A 26,310-nucleotide genomic window follows, 5' to 3' on the forward strand; every position below is an offset into this window, starting at 1 on the left:
CAAGTCAGAAGTTCTAGTCCTACTTTTACCAGTAGCTACCAAAGAAATCTGAACAAGTTACCAACCAATCTGACCTTAGTTTTTTCCATCTTGTCAAAAAGATGGTTTAGAGTTTATATCCAAGTTTCCTCCCACTTTTCTAGCAGAGTCAGTCAGTGCTTCTAATGAATGTTTTTCTGTTGGACTGTAATTAGAGTTTAAAAATTTTTTATTTGTTTCTAAAAAGTGTTTCTAATTGTATATGAAGAGTAAAAATAATCGTCAAAAATGGTATATTTAAAATTTAAAAGAGGATATTAGAGAAGAAAAGCTGTATATTCTTTAATAAAGTTACATGAAATAAGAAAGCAGGAAAATTGTGTTAATGGACAGAGGACTTAAATTTAATATTAGCATACAGGCCTATGAAGCCACCATTGCCCTGATACCAAAATAAGACAAAGACACTACCAAAAAAGAAAATTACAGGCCAATATCTTTGAAGAATATAGATGCAAAAATTCTCAACAAAATATTAGCATACCAAAGCCAAGAACACAGAAAAAGGATCCTACACCACGACCAAGTTGGATTCATCCCAGGGTCACAAGGATGGTTCAACATATGCAAATCAATCAATGTGATACACCAGATCAACAAAAGAAAAACCAAAAACTACATGATCATCTCAATAGATGCAGAAAAAGCTTTTGATAAAATTCAACATCCATTCATGATAAAAACTCTTACCAAAGTGGGTACAGAGGGAAAATATCTCAACATTAATAAAAGCTATTTATGACAAACCCACAGCCATATAATACTCAATGGTGAAAAGCTGAAAGCCTTCCCACTAAAATCTGGAACAAGACAAGGATGCCCACTCTCACCACTTCTATTCAACATAGTATTGGAAGTCCTAGCAACAGCAGTCAGACAAGAAAAAGAAATAAAAGGTATTCAGATTGGTAGGGAAAAGGTAAAATTGTCATTACATGCAGATGACATAATACTATATATAGGAAACTCTAAAGACTCCACACAAAACTACAGGAGCTGGGGCCTCCCTGGTGGCGCAGTGGTTGAGAGTCCGCCTGCTGATGCAGGGGACACGGGTTCATGCCCCAGTCCAGGAAGATCCCACATGCCGCAGAGCGGCTGGGTCCGTGAGCCATGGCCGCTGAAACTGTGCATCCGGAGCCTGTGCTCCGCAATGGGAGAGGCCACAACAGTGAGAGGCCCGCATACCACCAAAAAAAAAACAAAAAAACTACAGGAGCTGATAAACTAATTCAGCAAGGTAGCAGGATACAAGATTAACATACAGAAATTGGTTGCATTTCTTTACACTAAGAATGAAATATCAGAAAGGGATTATAAACAAACAGTCCCCTTTAAAATCCCATCAAAAAAAATAAAAATACCTAGGAATAAACCTGACCAAGGGAGTGAAAGACTTATATGCTGAGAACTATAAAACATTAATAAAGGAAACTGAAGATGATTCAAAATGGAAAGATATCCCATGATCTTGGATTGGAAGAATTAATACTGTTAAAAGGGTCATATTACCCAAAGCAATCTACAGATTTAATGTGATTCCTGTCAAGTTACCCATGGCACTTTTCCCAGAACTAGAATAATCCTAAAATTTTTATGGAACCATAAAAGACCCATAGTTGCCAAAACAAGGAAAAAGAGCAAAGCAGGAGGCATAACCCTCCCAGACTTCAGACAGTACTACAAAGCTACAGTAATCAAAACAGCATGGTATTGGCACATAAACAGACATATGGATCAATGGAATAGAATAGAGAGCCCAGAAATAAACCCACACACCTAAGGTCAATTAGTCTTTGACAAAGAAGGTGAGAATATACAATGGGAAAAAAGACAGTCTCTTCAGCAAGGGGTGTTGGGAAGGTTGGACAACTACATGTAAATCAATGTAAATCAGTTGATTTACATTGTAAATTGCAAATCAATCATACACAAAAATTAACTCAAAATAACTTCAGTACTTAAGACATGACACCACAAAACTCCTAAAAGAGAACATAGGCAAAACATTCTCTGATGTAAGTCATACCAGTGTTTCTTGGTCATTCTCCCAAGGCAGTGGAAATAAAGGCAAAAATAAAGGGACAGAATCAAACTTACAAGCTTTTGCACAGCAAAGGAAAGTACAGTCAAAACACAACCTAAAAAATGGGAGAAAATATGTGCAAACGGTGAGACTGACAAGGACTTAATTTCCAAAATATATTGGGTTGGCCAAAAAGTCCGTAACATCTTACAGAAAAACCCAAGCAAACTTTTTGGCCAACCCAGTACAAACAGCTCACATAACTCAACAACGAAAAGCCCAATCAAAAAATGGGCAGCAGAACTAAACAGACATTTCTCCAAAGAAGACATGCAGATGGCCAACAGGCACATGAAAAAACTCTCAATGGCGGTATTAGAGAAATGCAAAGCAAAACTACAATGAGGTATCATCTCACACTGGTCAGAATGGCCATCATTAAAAAGTTTACAAACAAATGCTGGAGTGTGGAGAAAAGAACCTTCCTACACTGTTGGTGGGCATGTAAGTTGATGCAGCCACTATGGAAAACGGTACGGAGTTTCCTCAAAAAAAACTAAAAATAGAATTACCGGGATTCCCTGGTGGCGCAGTGGTTGAGAGTCCGCCTGCCGATGCAGGGGACACGGGTTTGTGCCCCGGTCCGGGAAGATCCTACATGCCGTGGAGCGGCTGGGCCCGTGAGCCATGGCCGCTGAGCCTGCGCGTCCGGAGCCCGTGCTCCGCAACAGGGGAGGCCACAACAGTGAGAGGCCCGCATACCGCAAAAAAAAAAAAAAAATTTACCATACGATCCAGCAATCCCAGTCCTGGACACTTATCTGGACAAAACTATAATTCAAAAAGATACATACACCCCTATGTTCACAGCAACACTATTCACAATAGCCAAGACATGGAAATAACCTAAATGTCCATTGACAGATGAATGGATAAAGGAGATTGGGTTTATACATATACAATGGAATACTACTCAGCCATAAGAAACAATGAAATAATGCCATTTGCAGCAACATGGATGCAACTAGAGATTATCATACTAAGTGAAGTAAATCAGAAAGAGAAAGATAACTACCATATGATATCACTTATATGTGGAATCTAAAATATGACACAAATGAACTTATCTACAAAACAGAAACAGACTCACAGACATAGAGAACAGACCTGCGGTTGGCAAGGGGTAGAGGTGTGTTGGAGGGACAGAGTGGGAGCTGGGGTTAGCAGATGTAAACTATTATACATAGGATGGATTAACAATAAGGTCCTACTGTATAGCACAGGGAACTATATTCAATATCCTGTGATAAACTATAATGGAAAAGAATTTTTTTAGAAAGAATGTACATGCATAACTGAATCACTTTGCTGTACAGCAGAAATTAAGTACAATAAAATACACAATTAAAAAATTTTTTAATTTTTTTAATAAATAAAAGTCCTTTTTGTACATTTACTCCCTTCAATGAAGGGAGCAAGCTGCTAATTTCATTCATTTATGCAGCAAACATTATGATTACATATGTAACTTCAGGAGTATTTTAATCTGTAACTATGGAATTCTGTATTAATTAAAATAAGTGATTAAAAAATACCCTTCAAAGACCATCATGAATGTGTTAAGAATAACCTTCAATTGAATACTCATATAAATTTTGTTTTGTTTTATGCCAAATTTAGTACAGATGGCTGTGATACAGTGGAAGGTACCCTAGCTTGAAAGCACAATTTGTGATTTGCATCTTAGGCAATTTAGTTCAACTTTCTGAGCCTGTTTTCTCAACTGTTTAAAAGGGGACAGTAAAACTGTCAGGATTATGAAGGTAACATAAGAACAAACATGGAAGTACCTACTGTCACCTCAGATCTCTTCAGATTGTCAAGCCAGGGAATGCATATCTGACGCAAAATTGGGTATCGAAGGCTTAACTTGTGACTCTGTGAGACTGGGAACTCAATGATTAGGAATATTGGTCATTTATGGGGGGTTTGTTTTTAATGATGAAAACTGATTTAAGGAAACGTGAGTCAACTGGAGGTAAAGCAGAAGCTAAAGCAGCAGGAGGAGTGATGTGGAGGAGTAGGGGGCCTAGTAAGGAAGGTCAGAGAAGACTTTGTGGGTGTCTGGCCTGAGGTGAATACCCAGAAAAATAGAAGAGGATGCCAGGGAAATTATGAAGTATGTCACTATTATTCATAGGGCAATAATGGCCCAAGCAGACCAAAATGGTAATACTACTTCGGTGAAAAGGATGAGAGAAACTCTTTAACTGGTTTGGAGGTCTGATTTAAGGATAATTTGGGTCTGGAATTGAGGAAGAAAAACAAAAAGGCAATGCAAAGAAATGGAGCAGGGCTACATGAGTTAACCGATCGGGTGGTAAGTGAATCCTAGAGAATGCTAACTGAGTCTAATTTTATTAGACTAAACAGAACAGAAACCATGTTAATCAGTAACAAACGAGTAGCACCAGCCTACTAGAAAAATGAGTACTACTGGTTAGACTAAAGCTGATAGTAAACCAACAAAAATGATTTTCTGATTATATCCAGAACAGGATAAAGAGATAGCTTGAAACAGATGGTCGACAAGGCAGAAATTAATCACTGAATTGAAAAGGTAAAATGAACATTGTATAGGGAATTTAGGACTAAGATAGGTATAAAACATGTAAAAGAAAACTTAGCTCTCTAATACTTAAAGTTCTCCAGGCCTAGAAAAATTATACTTCAGCAAATAGAGCTTGCAAATAAATATTGCACCAAGAGTCAGCAAGTCTGTTTTAACTGTATGTTTAATTAACAATCTCTAATTCAAATCAGTAATTTGGGGCCATTTATGTCAAATCTTTGTTTAGACGGCTAAAAATATTCAGTGATTCATTTATGGAGACCTTGCAGCATTCATTGTTGTTTCTGCTACAGAGAATGCAGAAGTATGTATCTCCCAAAGCTTCATGTAATAGCTGCTGAAAAGCAAAACATTGCTGGTAATTGACATTGTGATGTCTGATATCATGTTTCTAGACTTTATATCTATCATAACTTGTTTTTCTTTCTTTTTAGAGCACCACACTGTTGTAGGAAAAGAATTTAAGTAGTACTTAAAGAATATTCAATGATTAATTCTTCCAAAAGTCTATCTTAAGCTCATTAAATAAAAGAATGAGCCCAAGGTGGGACATAGTTAACATAAATATATAAGTAAACTATTATGGGGCATAGAGAACAGTTTTCCACTGAAAACAGTATTTTAAGTGAGTGACAAAAATCAATATATGGTGTTTCAATTACCAAAACCTACACTGACTGTATAGGAAATATGTTTATGAGTATGCATTTGGGCTTTTTTACCATTTTTCACACAAAAAATCTTGGAAGGTGCACTATTGCCTTTTTTTTTTAAGGTTCAGGATGATACTTACTGTGACAACTTGATAACTTTAATTTTCCAACCACTTATTAGCCTAGACAAAACAGACAAGCCTTATTTATTTTTATTTGGTGAAAACAAGAAATACAGCAGAGTAACAGATTTATTTTTCCTTCGAGCACATAGGAGAAGACTAAAGTACTATCTTTGTTTAGTTTGACAGAGCAATTCTACAAGTACTTACACTGGTTAGGAACATAGGATGTCAAGTACAATATTACTGCTAGGCCAAGAAATATCAAGAGGACAGTTAGGTTTTTCTGTTTGAGAATACTTCCACAAGACAGCACAATTTCAAAGGTCACATTCAATTATATTTCAAGAATAGAGCTATATAAGAAGAGAGAACAGAACAAGCTGATATATTAGTGAATATTCACAGAAGTCTTCATACTGCATAGGAAACAAGCCTGATATTTTTGCACACATTCTCAATTACAAACAAAAAGCATGCCTGTAAATGTCAATTTTGCCAGAAAGCATAAATGGAGAAAGGAATTAACAGGAATTTACTCAAACACAGTGAAATAAGGAGCATACACCATTAATCGTTCACATATTCTAAAATAATACAAAACATTTAGACTTGCATTTTTGTGCACAAAAAACTACTGGTGAATTCGAGGAGTTAGGAAAAACTGAAGGAAAACGTAACTCCTCCCACCATACTCTTTAAACATCAACCACTTTCATTCTCCCACCTCCCCTGGGAAAAACCTCAGGGGCCTCCCCTCCTACCCGTGACCCTACAGGGTTCCAGTCTTTCCTGTTTACCTTCTCAAGCCCAATCCACAGCAAGCTCATTTGTTTTCTGGGCTTTCAGTTTCTACAGCCTAGGACACCTTTCCCACTGCTCTGTGTCCAGACATCCCAAGCCCCGTGGAGCAGACTTTCACACACCCCCTTACCCCCTAGGAGGGAGGCTTGGCAGCTCCCACAGTGCAGACTGAAGCCCGCTGGTTAGGTCAGAAGCAGGGAAGGAAATGCAGAATCTGAGGACTGAGAGCCAAGAAGGCCGGGCAGTAGGATGGAGGCTGTGGGACATCAGGGCAGTCAAAGAACAGCACAGAGGACACGAGTGACCCTCAAAATGCTGCCTTGGGGTTATTTCTAAGTGGTCCAAGGCCCAAAAAAGAATTTCCATGCTTAGAAAGGTGGAGTGAAACTAAGTTTTGATTGCCTTGGATCACAGCCTGCTCTGGGTCTGTCTTGAAGACATTACTGTGAGGCCCTTCTGTCTCTCCTCTCAGCTTCTCACACTAAAGCTCAAGAAAACACACAGACGGGTTTGGTAAATGGATGAGGAAGAGGATGGGGTTGTCAGAGTTGGCCCCAAAAAACAATGCCCATAAGTAGGCAATTAACCTACAGGTTTTCCTTTGAAATGTTTAGATTTTGCTAAAGGAAGTGAGGTGGAGACATGAGGGCAGAAGACAGCAATAAGAGATCTGGAGTCTGATGCACAGTACCTTTCTCCTTCTGGACACAACCAAAGGGAGAGCAAATTAAAAAGACTGCTTTGCCAGTTTCGTTTTCCGTTTCTGAGCTGTAACTGCTTCTGAGATGAAGGGGGGGCGGGGGGGGAGACGGAGACAGAGACAGATGCATAACAGGCACCACAGACCAGAAAGACCTCTTCGTCGGTGCCCCTGCCCTGGCAACTTTGTCATGTTCAGAATGGGTGCGGGAGGGGTTGCGAAGGGGATGCCTAATAAAGTTGCCTAGATTAAGGGTGGTTTGTCAGCTAGGGCTCAAAAAGGCTAGCTGCTGGAAGGGACCCCCCACCAGCTTTGCTTTGGACGCTGTGATATTATGACTGCCCAACCTGCCTGACAGCCAGTTGGGTTTATGGGTAGCCATTTGGGGGGCAGGGAAGGGGATAGTTCCTGTGTGCTACCCAGGAGCTTAAGTCTACAGATAGTTGCTGAAGAGGAAGGCAATGGTGCCTGTGCAAAGCTCATCCAGAAGGCTGAGTGCGGGTTCGGGTGGGCCATATCACAGGCCTTCATACTCACCAGTATGTGATCACAATGCAGGGTGCCCAAAGGCATAAGAAGACCAACATGATAACACAGAACACCTGTCATCTGTTACCTCATTCATGCCTAGTAGCCACCCACCAGCCAGCTGCTGATTCTGCCAGATAACCAGCAGCGTGGATGGCATGGACCCAGGAAGACAGTTGGAAACCAGTTACTGGTAGCCTGGAATGTTCAGTTTGGGTTGATGACTGGCATCATCTACATAAGCTTCATCTTGCAGCAGTGAAACTCAAAGATCTTGCCACAGAGTACATGGGTATCAGGAGGACAGCCTGCATAAAGTATGAAGCCCAGCTAAGTATTTGCAAAGGTATATCAAGCTTCTTTGTGGTAGACAACCACTTTAAAAACTGGGAGAAGGCTATCGTCAGACAGGGCCAAGGGCATGCAAAAGAAGGGAGTGCATATCTACAGTATCATGTGCTTGGCATAGAAGTAGTGGAAGGCCGTGCACTTGGAACATGTAACACGATGCAGAACAGCAGGAAGGCTCAGAGGAAGAAGAGCATAGGCATATAAGCGATTATCTTGCCACTGATTTCTGAGGATTTAGAAGGACAAAAGGACAAAATAATCCAGTGTGAAGAGAAAGTAAATGGAAGACTGCATGCTGTTGGCTAAGCACAGGTCCAAGAGGAGGTGGTAAGGAAACTTGTGCGGGAGCTTCTCACAGGGCAGGAGTTAGCCAGACTGGAACCTGAAGGTCCTGGAGCTCTCCACTGGCTGCCTTGCTGGGTCTCGAAATCCTCTGCGGGGCCCATCACCCATCAGGTAGTACTGGAGGGGATTGGGCCACAGTTCTGCTTTGATAATCTCTGCAATCCTGTCGAATTCTAGGAGGCTGTGGTCTGAGAACCAGTTGAAGAAACTGGGAATAGTGTTGCCTTCCCGGTTCCTGTGGATATGGGACTGGGGGTCTTGGCCCCGGTGCCAGCGGATTGGCGTGGAAAGAGACACCACCCGGCCAGAGGATCTGCGTTCATATTCCTTGACAAGCCCCTCATTTCGGAAGTAGGGGTTGCTCTGAAAGATGAATTTGAATTTGCAGCCTGCTCTGGGGTGTTTAAGCTCCTCCACTTCCAAATTGATCATGTACCTCATCATGTCTTCATCTTGGCCACTGATCATAGGTGACAGCTGGGGATGGTTGCGAAAGGCAGTGACCCAGAAACCTGGGATATTTTGGATGATGAAACTTCTGCGCTGCATATGGAGCCTTCGCATACGGCCAAACTTGCGCTCCAGCTGAAGGAAGGCCCTGTCAGCCTGGGCATTTACATTTGACAGCTCCTGATCGATGGCTTCCAGCGAATCCATGCAGTTATTGATCTTCGGGGCCCTGGCCCGGGCCTCCTCCTTCGCTCCTCCTACCACCTTTTTCTCCTTCTGCATCACCTTCTTTTCCTCCACCACCGCCTCCGCTACTCCCTCCTTTTCCGCTGCTGCTGAAACAGCGCACTTTTTTGTCGTCATTTCCTTGGCTTTCGCCCCAGGTATCATCTGAGACCCCAACCTCCCTGCGCCACAGGCTTCTAGAGCCTTCTCGACAGCAGGGCTGCGCAGCTCTCTACGCTGAGAGCCATTTTCCTGGCTATTGTCGGCTGCCACCGAGGTGGAGGCAGAGGCTGCTTCCATGCCCTGGGTGGAAGCAGGAGCCTCTTTCTGGCCCGCTTTGGTCGCTACGCGGCCGCGACTCCCAGCAACCCGAATGCGGAGCGCAAGGCCACAGCCCGCGGGGTCCCGGGGCGCGCCTCCCTCTGCGGCGGTCTCCAAGCCGCCCTCACCTGTGTCCGCCATCACCAGGGTGGCCCCGGTTTCCTCGCCCTGACACTGCTTTAGGTCCGGATGTCCCGGGGCATGGTCGGGAGTAGCGAGACCGCAGGTTTTAGCGACAGGGAGGTTGTCGCCCTCATCCAGGCCGCTCATTTTGGTAGAAGTCACACCTGCAGGAGGAGAGCGTCCGTTGTCCTCCGCCGAAGCCGCGCTCCACCCCTCGCACCACCCCTCTTTTCCGCTCTGAGGGATGCTGCTATGGCAACCGGTGACGTTGGCGGTAGCGTCTCAACATCGCGCGAGAGTTCGTTGCGTCTTATGATTATGCTGGTCTGTCAAGGGTGTTTTTTTGTCTTTGTTACAAGATGTTATGAATTTCGTGAGTCTGGAAAAGATTTGGCTTGCATAAATGGATACAGACCAAACTCGAGCAAGTGAGAACTGTGTTAATGTGGATTTCTGAGGCTCTGAATGAATTTCTAAGGCACCTACTGTCTTTTAAAATACTTAACTGCTAAGAAAGGTTAGTTATTGTCTATTCAAGTCAGCTCATGGGGCCTCTCTTATATAGTAAAGTGGATTCAGCAATTCGCAGCCCTTCTTTAACGTACGGATTCATTGCTGTTACCAAAGAATTGAGATGAGCAGGTTTTGATTTCTAAGAAAAGTGTTGCCGTGTTAAAAGTGATGATTTTTTTAAAAATTAGGAGCAGCTAAAAGGGAAGTTTCTCTCATCCTAAGAAGACATAATAAAGGATTATTTCAATTTGCCTTACAGATTTTAAAGTATATGTACTTTGGCAAACACCTTTGAAGCAACTGGACAACTGTAAGAGCAACTGTCAGAGTTTAATTGGCAGTTTTTTTCACTCTTACTGTTAGGTAATGATGTATCTTACAATCAATGTTTTAGAGTAAATGAAATAAGTTGCTTTCAAAAATGGAATGTATAAACAGTGGAAAAAATTTTGTTTTCATATGTAGGATAGTGGTAGGTTCTAGGCTTAAATAATAAATTTTTCATCTACATGAACATCCAGCAATGGATAATTAATTTATATGGGGCACTGTCTATCACATTGCAGGATGCTAGCGTCCTTAATGCCCCTGATGAATGCCAATAGCACCCACATTCATTGTATTGATAATAACCAAAATAACTCTGGCAAATTTCCCAAGCATCCTCTAGGGGGAGGTACACAAACACATTGAGAATCATTTTTTTTAATGCTTGTGGATGTGGTATTCCCATTCCTGGTCACTAGAGGGAGGAAGTAGACTTTAAAATAATCTATTATATTTAAAGTATTTTATAGAACAATTTTAAATATAATAGCTGGCTTCATTATTTTTTAAAAAACAAATAATGAACCAAAAAATTAATAATAATCTGACTAGTTTGTAGTTGGTGTTAAAGTTTAAACCGTTCCAAAGAGAATATTTATGCCAATTTATGCCAACCATACATTCATTAAAAGAACTAAGGTATGAGTTTTCAACAAATGTTTCATGCTCTATATGTTTTTCAAATTGAATCATAATCTTTTTTTTACTTAGGCTATCACTGTTACAAAATTAAAATTTTCTCAGACAAGCTTGTTTGGTTATGATGACTCCCTGTGACAGCATTTAGCCACTCACCCCGCCAGAAAAAAAAAAGCCTTGCTTTTACCAATCATAAGGGAAATCAGAGACAAGGTCCCTGACCTGAGTGACCTCATGCCTTTGTATGCTGGGTGTGATGGTTGATTTTGTGTGTCAACTTGACAGGGTTAATTTGACAGATTAAATATTATTTCTGGGGATGTCTGTGAGGATCTTTTCTGAAATTAGCATTTGAATTGGTGGACTCAGGAAAGTGTCAGTAGATTGCCCTCCCCAATCGGGGTGGGCGTCATCCAATCCAGGAACGCCTGAATAGAACAAAAAGGTAGAGGGAGAATTTGCCCCTTTTACTTCCTGCCTGAGTACTTGAGCTGGGACATCAGTCTTCTCCTGACCTTGGGCTGGTAATCATACCATCAGCTCCCCTGGTTCTCAGGCCTTGGGATTCAGATGGGTATTATACCATTACCAGCTTTCCTGGGTCTCCAGCTTGCAGATGGCAGATCATGAGACTTCTCAGCCTCCATAACCACTCAAGCCAATTCCTCATAATAAGTCTCTTCCTGTTGTCTCTGTTTCTCTGGCAAACCCTACTAATGTGCTAAATAAAGACACAGATGTTGGAATCAGACAGATCTGGCTTTAAATCTCAATTGTGCCACTTACTAGCTGTTCAGTTTGAACAGGTCACTTGACTTCTCTGAGCCACAATTTCCTTATATATAAGATGAATATAATAAAACTTAATTTACAGGACTGTTGTGAAGATGAAATATGTGTAAAGTATCCCAATGGGCTTTCAATAAATAAAAGCTGACTTGGTCATTTTTATTATTTTTATGTTAAGTTTTACCTATATTGAATACACTGCAGACAGTACAAAATCAATGTCAACTTCTGTTATGAAACAATAAGTATATCAAAGTTCAAAGATGAAGGAAATCCATAAATCCATAAAGGGTGAAGCAGTAAGTGAAAGAAAGCAGAGTTGAATTGGACCAAGTAAATATAATTGGAATAATCTGAGAAAAACATGAAACATTAGGATGTAGTAATAATACTGCAATGTTCCAGTTATTTCTAAATGATTCTAGACATATAGTATATTTCCAGTTCATAGAAAAGTTTATTGCTGGAACTAAATGCATTACCTCATTCTTCCACATAATATTACTTTATACAATACTTTAAGGGAAAAAATTCTGTGAAATATATACCTTTAATAGCTAATTGGAGAGGATTCAGCAAAACTGACCCAAGGGTAAACTTGAGAAATTCGGCCATTACTTAACAATAGTTGACTACAACAGTACCTAGACTACCAGGTACCCACCAGTTCTTAGGCCCATCTCAGCACAACTCTTAATTGCACCGTGCTAAGAGAAGGCAGAGCTTGGTGAAAAGGATAAGTATCTGTTATAAGTAATCACTCTGTTGACTCAATTAAACCTCAATAAATATACATCCTCTACATTTCTTAGTGATATCAACAGTTCTTTATATCTCAGCTGCCAAATTCCAGAATGATATTAAAACATTTAACATTTGGCCCATTCTGTTCTTCTGAGGAAAAGTAAAACTAAGCATTTAACTCAGGCAGTAAATATCAAAAATTATATTTTAAAATATAGTAAATAGATATCTGATGGGGTTTGGATACCTTCTACTGTTTAACATGAAGATAAACAGATATATAAAGATAAATAAACATATCCTTTTAAAAACCATTTATGAATGAATTAGGAATAACTTTCAATTAAGGCCAAGATACTTGTACTTAACTAGGATTTTATGTATGTTTTTATGCCAAAGTTGCAGGCTGCTGCAATGTGGTAGAATGTGCCGTAGCTTTAAATAAGAAACCCTAATTGAATGCAGCCTGTGCTGCTTACATCTAGATGAATACATTTCAATTTGCTGAGCCTCTATTTCCCTATTTATTAGTAAATGGGAATAGTGGTATGGAAACCTAAAACAAGAGCATACATGGAAATTCATGATATTTCTAACAATCTGTGGAGAAGGTTATGGAGACAGAGATGTGTACTTGAAGGAGAACTGGATATCCCCAAGGCTCAAATTGTGACTCGTGGGACAAGGAATTCAACTGTGATTAAAAGGTCAGAGAAGCATCTTGTAGGCATCTGAATGTGCAGAAATGGAATGGGAAGCTCAAGGGGATTCTTGAGGGTGCCCCCAGGGAGATTGTTATTGATTATATCAGTATTACCTACAGAACAATATGCCCTAAGCAGACTGAACTTCTTCAGTGACCAGAGGATAACAGAACCTCCTAGTTTGTAAGTTAAGGGTATCTCCAAAGAGATCTATTTTGGCCTGGAATTAAGGGAGAAAAAGTTATAAAAAAAAGAAAAAAAAAGTAATTCCAAAATTGGAATTATACTACAGCATGAGAACAACTTGCAAATAGTCTTGCAAGTAGAGTCAGCAACTTTTAAGCACAGGAGAGAAGCCAAAACACTGGAGATGGGCAAATGGAGTTCCAGTTTTTGAATTCTCAACAATATTTTAAAATGTGCTATTTATTGAGGTTATAACTTACATACACTAAAGTGCATGAAATTTAAGTGTACAGTTGGACAAGTTTTGACAAGTGGTTACATCTGTGTTATCATCACCCAGATTAAGATGGGGAGCATTACTATCACCTCTGAAAGTTTGCTCGTGCTTCTTTCTAGTTACTCTCCCCAATCTACTTTTTGGATTTCTGTCACCATAGGTAAGTTTCCTGGGCTAGTGACCTTCACATATATGGAATTATACAGTATGTACTCTTTTATCTGGCATCTTTCACTTAACATAACGATTTAGAGATTCAACTATGTTGTGCATAATCAAGTTTGTTCCTCCTTGTTACTGAGTATACACTACATGTAGTGTTCCATTGTATGAATACATCATAATTTATTCATTCACTTGTTGGTGGACATTTGGTTTGCTCTAATTTTGAGCTATTGTGAATAAAACTGCTGTGAACATTCTTGTGCTGTGTGTAAATCATACGTTAAGAAAGAAAACAATGACAAATACCAAAAACAAACAAAATCTATTATTAGGTAACATCTTTGGTCACTTAAAATAGCAAAGAGAGAATGGCTGAGGCAAAAACAACAGTGAGGTGGTAGGGGTTAAATATTTGGAACTCAGTGTTAACCACTATTAATGTGATCACGGAAATGCAAATTGATTCAAATGGGATATGTATACTGACTAGAAATCAAGCAGAGAACACACTATTTTCCAATACTAAGCTTTCCTGAACTCTGGAATCAGAGTTTGAAGCTTAAAAAAAATGAAGACTTGGAAATGAAGACATTCACAGGCTTCTGTGTACAAATCATGCTTTTAGTAGCCGTGGCTGATTCTGCAATGCCAATCTCTGATCCATCAGTGCGCCTCAACCTCAAGAAATGTGTGCTGAAGCCCTCAATAAGACCCATATTTCTAGAACTTTGTAAAGGAGTACATGAATCCCAAAATAAGTTTCTAGATATATGGTCAATTTGGGGCAATGTTGGGTCTTATCTAGAGCTGTATGAAATAACCCACTTTCACCAATAACTCTTCACAATAATATATGCTTCCTACTTACTTCTTATAGTCTCTAATTATAGAACAATCTTTTAAATATGAGTATTTTTATTACTTTGATGGAAATTGAGCAGGTCTATAAACTAGGCTTTTCTTTTTTTTTAAAGGATTTATTTTTTATAAATTTATTCATTTATTTATTTTTGGCTGTGTTGGGTCTTCGTTGCTGCGCACGGGCTTTCTCTTGTTGTGGTGTGCGGGCTTCTCCTTGCAGTGGCTTCTCTTGTTGAGGAGCACGGGCTCTAGGTGCACCGGTTTCAGTAGTTGTGGCTCATGGGCTCTAGAGTGCAGGCTTAGTAGTTGTGGTGCACAGGCTTAGTTGCTCCGCGGCATGTGGGATCCTCCTGGACCAGAGCTCGAACCCGTGTCCCCTGCATTGGCAGGCGGATTCTTAACCACTGCGCCACCAGGGAAATCCTAAACTAGGCTTTTAATTGTGCACTTTTGTAGTTATTTGTTTTCTAATTTTGATGACTGATTAAAAATAAGCTCTATAACATCATTCTTAATGTTTCCCCAACTTTATTTTGAAAAATTTCAAACCCACAGAAGTTGAAGTAGTAATATTAAATTATTATTAATACTGCCTTCGAAAAAAAAAACAGAGTGATCAATAGAGGTAAAAAAAAAGATCACTAAGAAGTCATTTTCTTTTTTGACAAGGAAATTTGAAAGACAAAGCACATCTGCTATAATGGACTGCATCTGGGAGGAAATGGCACACTTTTCTAACCCCTCTGCCTGGAGGGGTCATCTTTCCCTAATTCCTTAAGAGGTGCCAAGTATGCTTGCTGATGCCCTAGAACAAAGTTAAACCACACACACACACACACACACACACACACACACACACACACGATAACAGGTGGATCTACAGTTGATGGAAAGATCGTGTCTTAAAGATGCTATGTCACTCTGAAAGGAAGATCCTGGGAGAGAGAAGTTCAACAATGAGGTGGCTACAGACTAGATTTGCAAACGACATGAAATTAGGGAGAATTACTCATTAGAAAGAATCCTCCAAATGTGAATAAGTTAGGAGAATGAGCCTAACAATAAAATTTAGTATAGATACATGTAAAGTGTTGGACACAAAGTTCAATAAAATGCAGTAAGATGGTGAAGCCAAACTCAGCAGCATGTGAATACTTTAAAACTTAAGGGTTTAGTAAAAGGGTAATATTGCTGCCCCCAAAGCTAATGCTCTCCCAGGATCCATTTAAAGAAATACTACTATTCATAATAAAGGCAGAAAAAAAAATCTCATTGTTTTGTCATTTGGATGTTATTTTGTTCAGTTCTGGGCACCGAGTTTAGTAAGAGCACTGGCATAATAAATCTTGTTTAATTAGCATACAAAACAGAGGAGGAACATTGAAGGAACTGATATATAGCCAGGTTGGTGAGGGGACGTTGAGAAGGATGTAATGAAGATCTTCAAGTACTTAGAACTCTTTGGTGGAATCAGGCTAATTCCATTCTGCAAGACTACAGGGGTCAAAATAATGGAGCAAATGTGCTGTGAGGGAACTATATGCCAGGCCCTTTGCAGTAGCTAGATGTTGTAAGGCACTGGATTTCTGAGTAAATTTAACAAAACTGAAAACGAGTGAGCATTCCCTCACTTCAGGAGTCCAAGGAAAGGTTATCCATGATTCTAAAACCTGTCTGCACCTTAAGATCTAATTTAATTGGTTTGAGGGAGAGCCTAAGCATTGGGATTTTTTCAAAGCTCCCCAGCTATTTATAATGGGCAGTCAGGTTTGAGAAATATTAAGCTAGATGACTACTTGTCTGGATATGAACTAAATAAGAAATTAAAATGAGAGACAGGTAAATGGAAATTAGTATTTTTTAGTTACATATTATATGCCAGGCATTGTGCTTGGCATTTTCACACTCTAACCTTTATTAACCATGTTAATACTTGGAATCTTTTAGCACAGTGCTTGGCACATAGTAAGCTCCCAATTGGTTGCTGTTATTATCCTCTCTATAACCATATAATCTATTCTCCAAATATATCCTGGGAGAATATTAGCTTATAATAAAGAAATTATCATCCCTGCATTATGGACAAGGAAACCGAGGCTCAGGGAAGGTATTTACTTTGGCTAATGCACTAGGTGGTAGATTGTAAAACTGAGTTAATCCCAATTTAAAACCAGCGTGTCTTCCCTGTCTCTTCAAGTTGCTAATAAGACATTTGGTTATTTATAAAAATTAGCAATTTACCTAACTGACCTTTTCCATTTTTAATATGAACCATTTCTTCCTGGCCTGTTCTCAAGGAAATTATATTAAATGCAAATCCTGAAAAAGTGAAGCTGAGTAGACATTGTTTTCCTAACGTAGCCCCATGGAAATTCTTCTGTAGGTTTCGAGAACCTCTAAAGTCAGAGGAAATAGATCAAGGTGGCCCTACAGAGCTCAAACACTTCAAGCAAACATGGAGATGGTACTGTTCACAAGTGAAACACCTCCCATTCTGATGAATGGATAAAGATTGTTATCTGTCACTTGTATACAATCTAGGACTTCAATTATATACTAACATTGAGGGAGAGGAAGATGGCCCTGAGGGTATGGTCCTGATCATATCTGACACCTTCTCCTGGCCACATTAAGCCCCCGAGTTTTCTTATGCACATAACTAGTTTGATGTGAATTTGCTGAAGAGGAAACATCCAAAGAATGGCACCCCCTTAATGAGATAGTTCCTCAAGGGCAAGGACAACCTTTACTTTATCCCATATAATCCTTAATATAGTATCCAATACAAAATAAGTAATAATTGCTGCAAATTGTAATTTTCACTACACTTTAGACGACACTAATTTTCAAAAATAAAATACACTTTTCAGGAAGGTACAGAGAACATAAAAATATAAAATAAATATTAAAAAATAAAATCAAATATACTTCTTCAAGTGGTGAGCATTGAATTGACTTGGTCCAAAGCTAGCTTGGGATATTTTTTTTCTGTTGCTGGCCAATTGTTAAAATTTGGAGCCCACATAACATACACAAAATGGTGTGTTTACTGACTGAAATCATTTTATTTTCTGAGCTCCATGTACATCTGTAAACCAAAAAATACAGACCATTTTATTCTAGAAAAATACGAAGCTGTAGGTCATAAACGTTGTTAGAGACTATTTATTTATTTATTTATTTTTGGCTGAGTTGTGTCTTCCTTGCTGCGTGCAGGCTTTCTAATTGCGGCGAGCGGGGGCTACTCTTCGTTGCGGTGCGCCGGCTTCTCATTGCGGTGGCTTCTCTTGTTGCGGAGCACGGGCTCTAGGCGCGCGGGCTTCAGTGGTTGTGGCTCACGGGCTCTAGAGCCCAGGCTCAGTAGTTGTGGTGCATGGGCTTAGTTGCTCCATGGCATGTGGGATCTTCCTGGACCAGGGTTCAAACCCGTGTCCCCTGCATTGGCAGGCGGATTCTTAACCACTGTGCCACCAGGGAAGCCCGAGACTACCTTAAATAACCAATGTAACTATCAGTGCAAATTTGGCACCCATATCTACCTTACTTATACCCCAAATTAGTTTACGCAATATGTTTTACGAAGTACTGAGTATATCTTAGGTACTCAAAAACAAATTGATTAAAGACATATAATTTTACCTTTTACCCATTTGCTTCTAGCTATACTTTATGCACCCTGAATTTTAGCTAGATAAACCTTGCCCTAAAGTCACAAAAAATTTCATGGGGAGAAAAGATTAACATGTTAAACTTTTACAGATATTTTATATGCTCTGACATATTCATCAAGAAGTCTAGAACCACGCTGTCCTATATAAAATTTACCAGCAGCCACTTTTAAAAAATGGGTAAGTAGGGGAAATTAATTTTATTAATATATTTATTTAACCCAATATATCAAAAATATTTCAATATGCAATCAATATAAAAATTCAGACATTTTACATTCTGTTTTTCCACACTGTCTTTGAAATCAAGTATATATTTTATACTTTAGCAGATCTCAATTTGGACTAACCACATTTCAAGTGCTCAATAGCCATTGGTGACAAGTGGCTACTGTATTAGACAGAACATGTCTATAGAGGCTAGCCCCCTTTCTATCCAGTGTGATCGTCACCTTAAAATGTACAAAAACAAAGCACATAAAAGTTGATCCAAAATTAATGCCCTGTTAAAATGGCAAGTGAAAAGTTAGTTATAGTGTTTAAACCTTTTCTAATTATGTAAACAGAAATTTAAGAAAGGTTTTGCAAATTTGTTGACAATCACTTTCACAAATGCCTTGAAAACTGTCTTCTTCTTTCCATTACGTCACCAAAAGTCTTTTCTGGGTACTAAGTTATTTTGTTCTTTTTTTCCATTTGAGTTATTCATTTTGTCATTCAATAAATATTTATATGGTGACAAGTATGGGCAAAACATTATGCTAGATGCAATAAGGAGGGTAAAAGACACCCTACCTCTGCTTTCACAAAGCTTTCAAATTAGAAAGAAAGGGAAAGAGGGAAAAACATGTGAAAGTATATCTCTTTTATTTTACTGTATCACTGTGTCAATTATTTGGACATCAGTCTTTCCCCAATTCTTTAACAACAAAGGGAATGGTCTTCTCATGTTCCCAGGGCCTGACAAAATGCCTTAGTATTTGTGGAACTCACTATAATGAATTATTACATGTTATTTTCTAGAACAGAGGTCCCTACAAAGTACACTAAGTACAAAAAGAAATATTTCATCTTCCCTAAGAAAAATAGAAAAACTATATGGCAAAAGAGTTATATATGACAGGCCTTAAAGGATTTGACACAGAAGGTGGTGAGGTTTGAAGAAAAGAAGTTTCTACAGTTAAGAAAGTATAAGGATAGAAGAGTGTATCACTCATGATAAGAACTCTATGAATGTTTGCTTACTAAATGCACAAGTGAATAAAGAGAGTCTGAATGACCTGAGAATATCATTTATAGAGACAGAAATGAAGGCTTTAAGGAAGCGAAGGGGGGATGGTGTTACACAAGCTGTATGGAAAAGAATGCAATCATGAGTAAGAAGTTGAAATTGTTACCATTTTAAAGTAAAACAACAGAAACAACAAACCTCCCTACCGAAAGTACAGTAGTGTTCCTCATTTTCTTACTTTTGGGATAATGCCTATTGTATCCTATTTAAGAACTTTAATAATTCCATAACCTGCCATCACCTAGAACAATTTCTTCATGTGTGTTTATGCGCAGGGTGAGAAATAAGAAATCTAGCAGAGTAACATGCTTTTATTTTACCATCATGCACATAAGGAAAGACAAATATATCAATGGTATACTTTCAAAGAGACGGAGCAACCTCACAAGTATTTATGCTACTTAGGAAAAGAGACACATTACTAAGTTGTTAACTGGGCAAATTATCAACACAATTAAGCCACACATTTTGAGTAAGTTATTTTTCCATGAAGACAACAATTTCCAAAGTCTTAATAATATGACAAGAACAAGTTATTCAAATTATATTTCTAAGGATACGGTTTTAACAGAAACAAGTTGAAATCCGCTATAGATATTCATTTAAGTCTCTATATCATACAGGAAAATAAGACTGTTCCAAATGTTCCCAACTGAAAGCAAAATAAAGCCTGTACAGCTCAATTTTCCCAGTAAGCAGAAATAACATAACAGGATTTACTAAATACTAGAGAAATAAAAGACACAGTATTAATCCTCCTCATAAGGTCAGTCAAATGAAAATGAGAGAAAACACTCAAAGTTGCATTGCATTTCTTTAAATTTCTCTTCTCTAGACAACATATTTAACATTCCAAGACCCTTCAATTCTCCCATGTTTATCCTGAGAAAAATAACTTCTCTCATCACCACTGACAGAGCAAGAAGCTTCCTTGAAGGCTCTCAGTCTTAATTTTAGGCCCAATTTTTACCTGGCTCATTTTTGCCTGTGGTCTTCTGTTTAGTTTCCCATGCTTTGGGCACCCATCACAGTATCTTTAGTTCTTCCATCCATTAGGGCCTAGATATCACTCTTCATTTAATCTAATAAATCTGCCTCCCTTTAAACCCTCTAGATGTTGCTAAAGTGGGTGGAGGATAGGGAAGAAAGCAGAGGGAAATAAGAGCTCTGGTGGTCTATTACACAAGACAACCTGCCTCTGGAAATAATGGAGAGCCGAATTAAAACTAAAAGACCTGATTCTGCAGCTGTTTATGAGCTATCACTTCTTTTAAGAGCCAGGAGAGAGACAATGGAGAAAGTGTACTGCCACCCTGGCACTTAATCACGCTCCCGATGAGAAAAGGAGGCACAGAGAGGTACCTAGGTTTGGGCTGAATTCACTAGTTGAGGCTGAGAAAGCCTGGTACTTTGAATGGACACCAGCCTTAGACCATCCTGCCACAAGCACAAGTCTAACTTGTCACCTCAGCCACTTGCCTGACAGTTAATAGGTTTCTGGATGATGGGAGTGAAGGGAAGGGGGTGGGGGTGAGGAATAGAGGAGAGGTCTTTTGGGGAGAAGCATGGAAGGTCTTTTGTGTGCCGGCAGGAAACCTGGAGACTGTTTACCAGAAACCAGAGTGGGGCTGACAGTGGTCTAGAAGATGTTCATCCAGTAGGTAGCAGCCAAGGGCACAGCCAGTAGCAGACAGCGACAGGTGGTGACCAGAGGCACAAGAAGAGCAATGGAGTCACATAAATCATACAGGCCAAGTGGTCCACTGCCATTCTCCCTTGATATCATTAAAGGCCCGCAACTGTCCACAGGCTATATGCCTGTACTGCAGAGCAAAGTGGGTAGAATGGGCTCCTAGACAAATCTAGAATTCAAGGTATAAGAGGCAGACCGGAGGCCCTGGGAACAAACAGGGTCCAAGTAGTGCAGATAAAGGCAGTGCAATTTACAGCATCACAAACTTGGCTTAGGAGTGGTGTGAATCATGGCCATGCAGCATGTGATATTAATGCACATGTGGAAGTGGTGGACCGTGGTCATGATGGTCTCAATCTTGAGGCTGAGAGAACTGAATGTCCAAGGGAAAAAGGCTGCAGAAATGTCAGAAAAAGAAAGGGGGAAAAAAAAAAGTAGAAGGCATACCCATTTCTGTTGCCCAAGCACAGGTCCAGCAAGGGGCAGAAAGGGACTTAATGCAGGAACATTACCAAGGGCAAAGTTTAACCAGACTGGAACCCAAAGGGCCTGGGGATCTCCACTGGCTCCCTTATTGGGCGACGTCTGGCTCTATGGATTCCTTCACGCAGCAGGTAGTACTGCAGTGGATTTGGCCACAGGTCCTCTTTGATAATCTCAGCAATCCTGTCAGACTCTGGAAGGCTGTGGTCTGAAAACCAGGTGAAGAAATTGCAAACGACCTCTTGGTTCCTGCGAATGAAAGACTGGGGTTCGCGGCCCCGGCGCCATATGATTGGAGTGGAAAGAGACACCACTCGGCCAGAGGCTCTGACCTCATATTCCTTGACAATCAGCTTGTTTCGGAAATAGGGGTTTCTTCGAAAGAAGAACTTGAACTTGCAGCCTGTTCGAGGGTGCCTGAGCTCCTTCACCTCCAAATTGGTTATGTATCTTAACATCTCTGCATCTTGGCCCCTAATCATGGGGGACAACTGGGGGTGGTTCCGAAAGGCAGTGACCCAGAAGCCCGGGATGTTCTGAATGATGTAGTTGCGCCGCTCCAGGTAGTGTCGACGCATCCGTCCGAACTTATGTTCTAGTTGCTGAAAGGCCCGGTCAGCCTGAGCATTCACAGAGTCCAGCTCCAGCTGGATGGCCTCCAGAGGGTTCATGCGGAGATCCATCCGCAGGGGCCGGTGCCCTGCCTCCTCCACCACTCTATTCTCCACCATTTCTATTTCTTCACCTACTGGCTTCTCCTCCATCTCCATCTCCTGCTCCACTCCCTCCCCCTCCTTCACTCCTTCCTTCTCCGCCACCTCCTCATCCACTGCGACTGAGAAGAGGGGGCCCTCTTCAGTCTTCACTTCCTCAGCCTTCGCCTCCGCCATCAGCTCAGATCCGAACCTCTCCGCGCCACAGGTTTCTAGGGCCTTCTCCCGACCCGGGCCCCGCGGCTCTCCCCGCCGGCCGTCATTTCCCCGGCGGCCGTCCGTCGCCAGGGTTACAAACGCCGCTTCCAACCTCTCTCTGGGAGGCGGAGCCTGCTCTTGCCCCGCTTCGGGCGCTACGTAACCGCCATCCCCACCGCCTCCGATCTGGGGCTTATCGTCACAGACCGGATCTGCGGGAGCAGCGCCGGGGTCGCCCCGCTCCTCTGGAAGCTGGAACGGTGGGAGCGCGACGGCTTCGAAGCTTCCCTCACCCGTCTCCGCCATCACCTGTGACGCCTCGGTTTCCTCACGGAGCTTCAGGCACCTGGGAGAATCCGGGTCTCCGGGGGCACGGTCGGGGACGGTGAGACTGTGGGTTTCAGGGAGAGGCGTCCTCTCGACCCCATCCGGGCCGCTCATGTCGGCAGCAGCCAGACAAACGTCACGCTACCGTCTGTTTTTCCCTGAAGAAGCCGTGCTCGGCGAAAACCCGCCGCTCTCGTCCACTCGCTGGTCTCGCGAGCGTCTCCCTGAGGGTGACGTCACGGCTGTAGCTCCCACCCTGCCGCGAGAATTGGCAAGTCCTGGCGTGGCTTACCTGGTACCCTGCGATCCGAGCGTGCTTTCATAGTTTTATTCCTATGAATTTAATCGGGTGGACTGGTAGTTTGACTTACGTAAATAAATGTGGCTCGCACTCAGAGGCTGAAGCAGTGAGGACCCTCCCTGCGATGCATCTGGAGAGTACCTCCAGCTTGTAGGGATCCCAGTACTACACTGCCTGCTGTCGTCTGAAAACATGTTTTTCTGGTGTTTGGTATTTTCTAGGCAAGAAGGTAAATCTACTCCCTGTTATTCCATAATGGCCAGGAGCAAAAATCTTCTCTTTATTTTTAAATTAAGTTGAATAGCAAATTGTTTCCCTTTTCTCAAGTAGAAGTGAAATGAAAATATTCTGGCCTCTGACATCACTGGGAGAAAAAGCTACTGAGCGACTTTTCACCACGAAACTGATGCATATTGTTCCTTGCTAGTCTTACCTTTATAATCTGCGTCAAAGAAGAGCTTGTCCTGCGTAATGTCTGCAGGAATTAAGTCAGGATCGATTTGCTAAATCTTGCTCCATGGCCCCTCACTGCAGGAAATAGAAAAGCTATTTCCAGCCCCGTAAACTATTAATCTATTAACGAGTTTAGTTCTGCAAGGAGGTAGGAAAGGTTGGCTTTGGTGAAGTATCTATTCATGGCAATTAGCTCATAGAGCTAACTTTAAGAGGGATGTCAGTGTCTCTGATTGTTTTAGTTTGTTGACTTGTGAGGAAAACTGGTGTTTGAGAGTTAGGAGGCCTCAGAGAAATACCGGTGGAGGGGCCACCCACTGCCATTTTTATGAAGAAAAGCCAGTTAAAACGGTAACCAAGATGGTCTTAAGTAGAAAAGAAACTGCATAATGCCAGCTTTCAGTTAGTTGCCTCAAGGTGAAAAAGAGGCAAACTTTTTTTTTCTATTTGCTTTGCCTTATATAGTAGACTGAATAATGGCCCCCAAAGATGTCCATGTCCTAACCTTCAGAACCTGTATGTTATCTTAGGTGGCAAGAGGGACTTTGCAGATTTGATTCGGTTAAGGAGCCAGAGACTGAAAGATTGTCCTGGATTATTCGGGTGGATAGACCCTGTGTAATTATGATGATAAGAAGGAGGCAGGCGTGTCAGTGTGAGATGTGATGACCAGAGCAGAGGTGAGAAAGAGAGAGAAAGAAGAAAAAAAAAGACTTGAAGATGGAGGAAGGAACGAAGATCCAAGGTATAAAGGTAAACTCTAGAAGCTGGAAAGGAAGGAAGAAGATTTTCCCATAGAGCCTCCAAAGGAATGCAACTGCGCCAGCACCTTGATTTCATCTAACCTCCAAAACTGTAAGATAATTAATTTGTGTAGTTTTAAGCTGTTAAGTTTGTCGTAATTTGTTAAACAGTATGAAATGAACACTCCTTGGGTTGAGGTTTGGTTGTGTCTACGTGTGGCTCAAGTTTTTCCTGGCAGCATCCCCTTCAGCCTCACCATTGCTTCCCCTGAGGTCTTGCCCAACAGCTACGATGTATCATATCTTGAGTCTCTTTTTGGCTATCAAGTCCAGAAATATGCTTAGGCAATACGTACACAGAAAGGCAAAGTTAAACCCAAAACCTACCATAAAATATGTCTGAGAAGACTGTGAACTCCAGGACAGGGTCATGGTTTTGTTTAGTACTGTTTACCTAGTGCCTGGTACACTGCCTTCCACAGTGTTGCATAGATTATTAGAATGTTAAACAAAGGAACAGATGTACAAGCTTGGTGCTTGCAGAAGTAAGGGGCACATGGGTTGTCACCCTGCTCTCCTCCCTGTCAGCCACCAGTAAACCAGAGGACTGCTCTACTGTCTTCAGTAACGAAATCCTAGTCAGAATGAATTTGGACATATGCATCAAACCCTCAGAAAGCATAGAAAAACCACAGGGAAAACAGTTTTGTTTTACAAATAATGTATATTTGTGTGGTCACACTGTATGACAAACAAACACTGAAAGGACTGACATATTTGGGTGAGCTTACATAGCAAAGCCTCAGACCACCAGCACTGTATTTCCAATTTTTCTCTCATTTATGAACAAGCCAAGGTAATGATTCCAAGCCTTACTTCATTTCTGTCTGCAAGAAATGGATATGAGCCTGTTATGCATGGCTGAAATTACTTTTGTATAGATAAGAATGAATAATGGAATTTCCCACAAGGCCCACTTCTTCCTCATTACTATGAAATCATCCTCTGTCTTGGAACTAGAATAATTTAATTTGGCCTAAAGTGGAAGCTTTTATTACTAACATGCCTTCTATTTTTGAGCGGAAGACAGTATCAGGCTTTGACCAGTACTAGAAGATGTGGCTTTATTTGTCCAAGTCACCATTATGATGTCTGAAAGTATAATTAATTAGTACTCTAACTGATAATGTTAGGAAAGACTCCAGTGATAGATGGTGCGTGTAAATGTAATCAGGACTGTGGTGAGTGTAATTTCCCCCAAGAGTATTGAGACACTTTGGGGGAACCCTTCCTTCTCTTATTGTCAGTACATTTGAAAAAGGCCACGATATGGGCTATTTGATTGAATGAATCAGGAATGAGGACAAACTTAAATTTCTTCTAATTTTAATTATCTGAAAATCACAGTAGAGAAGTGATTATGATTGTAACTCTTCATTATAGAAGATGGAGGGCCGAGGTTATGATCACTTTGGAGTAAGTGCTCACTTTTGAATAAGAGAAGGGGCAGCTAGAAGCAAGGATTTGGAAGGAAAAGCAGATATGTGTGTTCTATGCCATTTCTTTTTTTTTTTTTTTTTTTGCGATACACGGACCTCCCACTGTTGCGGCCTCTCCCGTTGCGGAGCACAGGCTCCGGACGCGCAGGCTCAGCGGCCATGGCTCACGGGCCCAGCCGCTCCGCGGTATGTGGGATCTTCCTGGACCGGGGCACGAACCCGTGTCCCCTGCATCGGCAGGCGGACTCTCAACCACTGCGCCACAGGGGAAGCCCGCCATTTCTTTTTTTAAAGAAAGAGTCTGCTTGTCAGAAGGAACTGTCTAGGATTTCAACCTGAACCAAGTCTCACATGCTAAAGGAGTTACTTTGCCATGCAGGGAAAAAAAAATGTGGTTGCTATTTGCCACAGAAGATT

General features: G+C 40.9%; 2 protein-coding genes and 1 long non-coding RNA gene across 3 annotated transcripts in view; 1 reads left to right on the forward strand and 2 right to left on the reverse strand.

The window, feature by feature from the left end:
• Nucleotides 1-5,544: 5,544 nt before the first annotated feature.
• TSPYL4 (TSPY like 4) lies at nucleotides 5,545-9,561 on the reverse strand. The gene is made up of 2 exons (XM_081250571.1): nucleotides 8,212-9,561; nucleotides 5,545-7,812 (listed from the first exon to the last, which is right to left on the reverse strand). Exon 1 carries the CDS (start codon nucleotides 9,464-9,466, stop codon nucleotides 8,222-8,224), a length of 1,245 nt encoding a protein of 414 aa, XP_081106697.1. The 5' UTR covers nucleotides 9,467-9,561; the 3' UTR covers nucleotides 5,545-7,812; nucleotides 8,212-8,221.
• Nucleotides 9,562-19,776: 10,215 nt separating this feature from the next.
• Nucleotides 19,777-23,133, reverse strand: TSPYL1 (TSPY like 1). The gene has a single exon (XM_081250939.1). The coding sequence runs from the start codon at nucleotides 23,009-23,011 to the stop codon at nucleotides 21,701-21,703; it is 1,311 nt and encodes a 436-aa protein (XP_081107065.1). The 5' UTR covers nucleotides 23,012-23,133; the 3' UTR covers nucleotides 19,777-21,700.
• A 607-nt stretch (nucleotides 23,134-23,740) lies between these two features.
• LOC308626122 overlaps nucleotides 23,741-26,310 on the forward strand; it is a 34,650-nt gene continuing 32,080 nt past the window's right edge. Inside the window, exon 1 of the long non-coding RNA XR_014017202.1 lies at nucleotides 23,741-24,506. This is a non-coding gene — a long non-coding RNA (uncharacterized lncRNA). The remainder of the gene's footprint in view (nucleotides 24,507-26,310) is intronic.

This window comes from Mesoplodon bidens, assembly GCF_964165515.1.
Source record: "Mesoplodon bidens genome assembly, chromosome: 12".
In the NCBI taxonomy this organism is placed as follows: Eukaryota; Metazoa; Chordata; class Mammalia; order Artiodactyla; family Ziphiidae; genus Mesoplodon; species Mesoplodon bidens.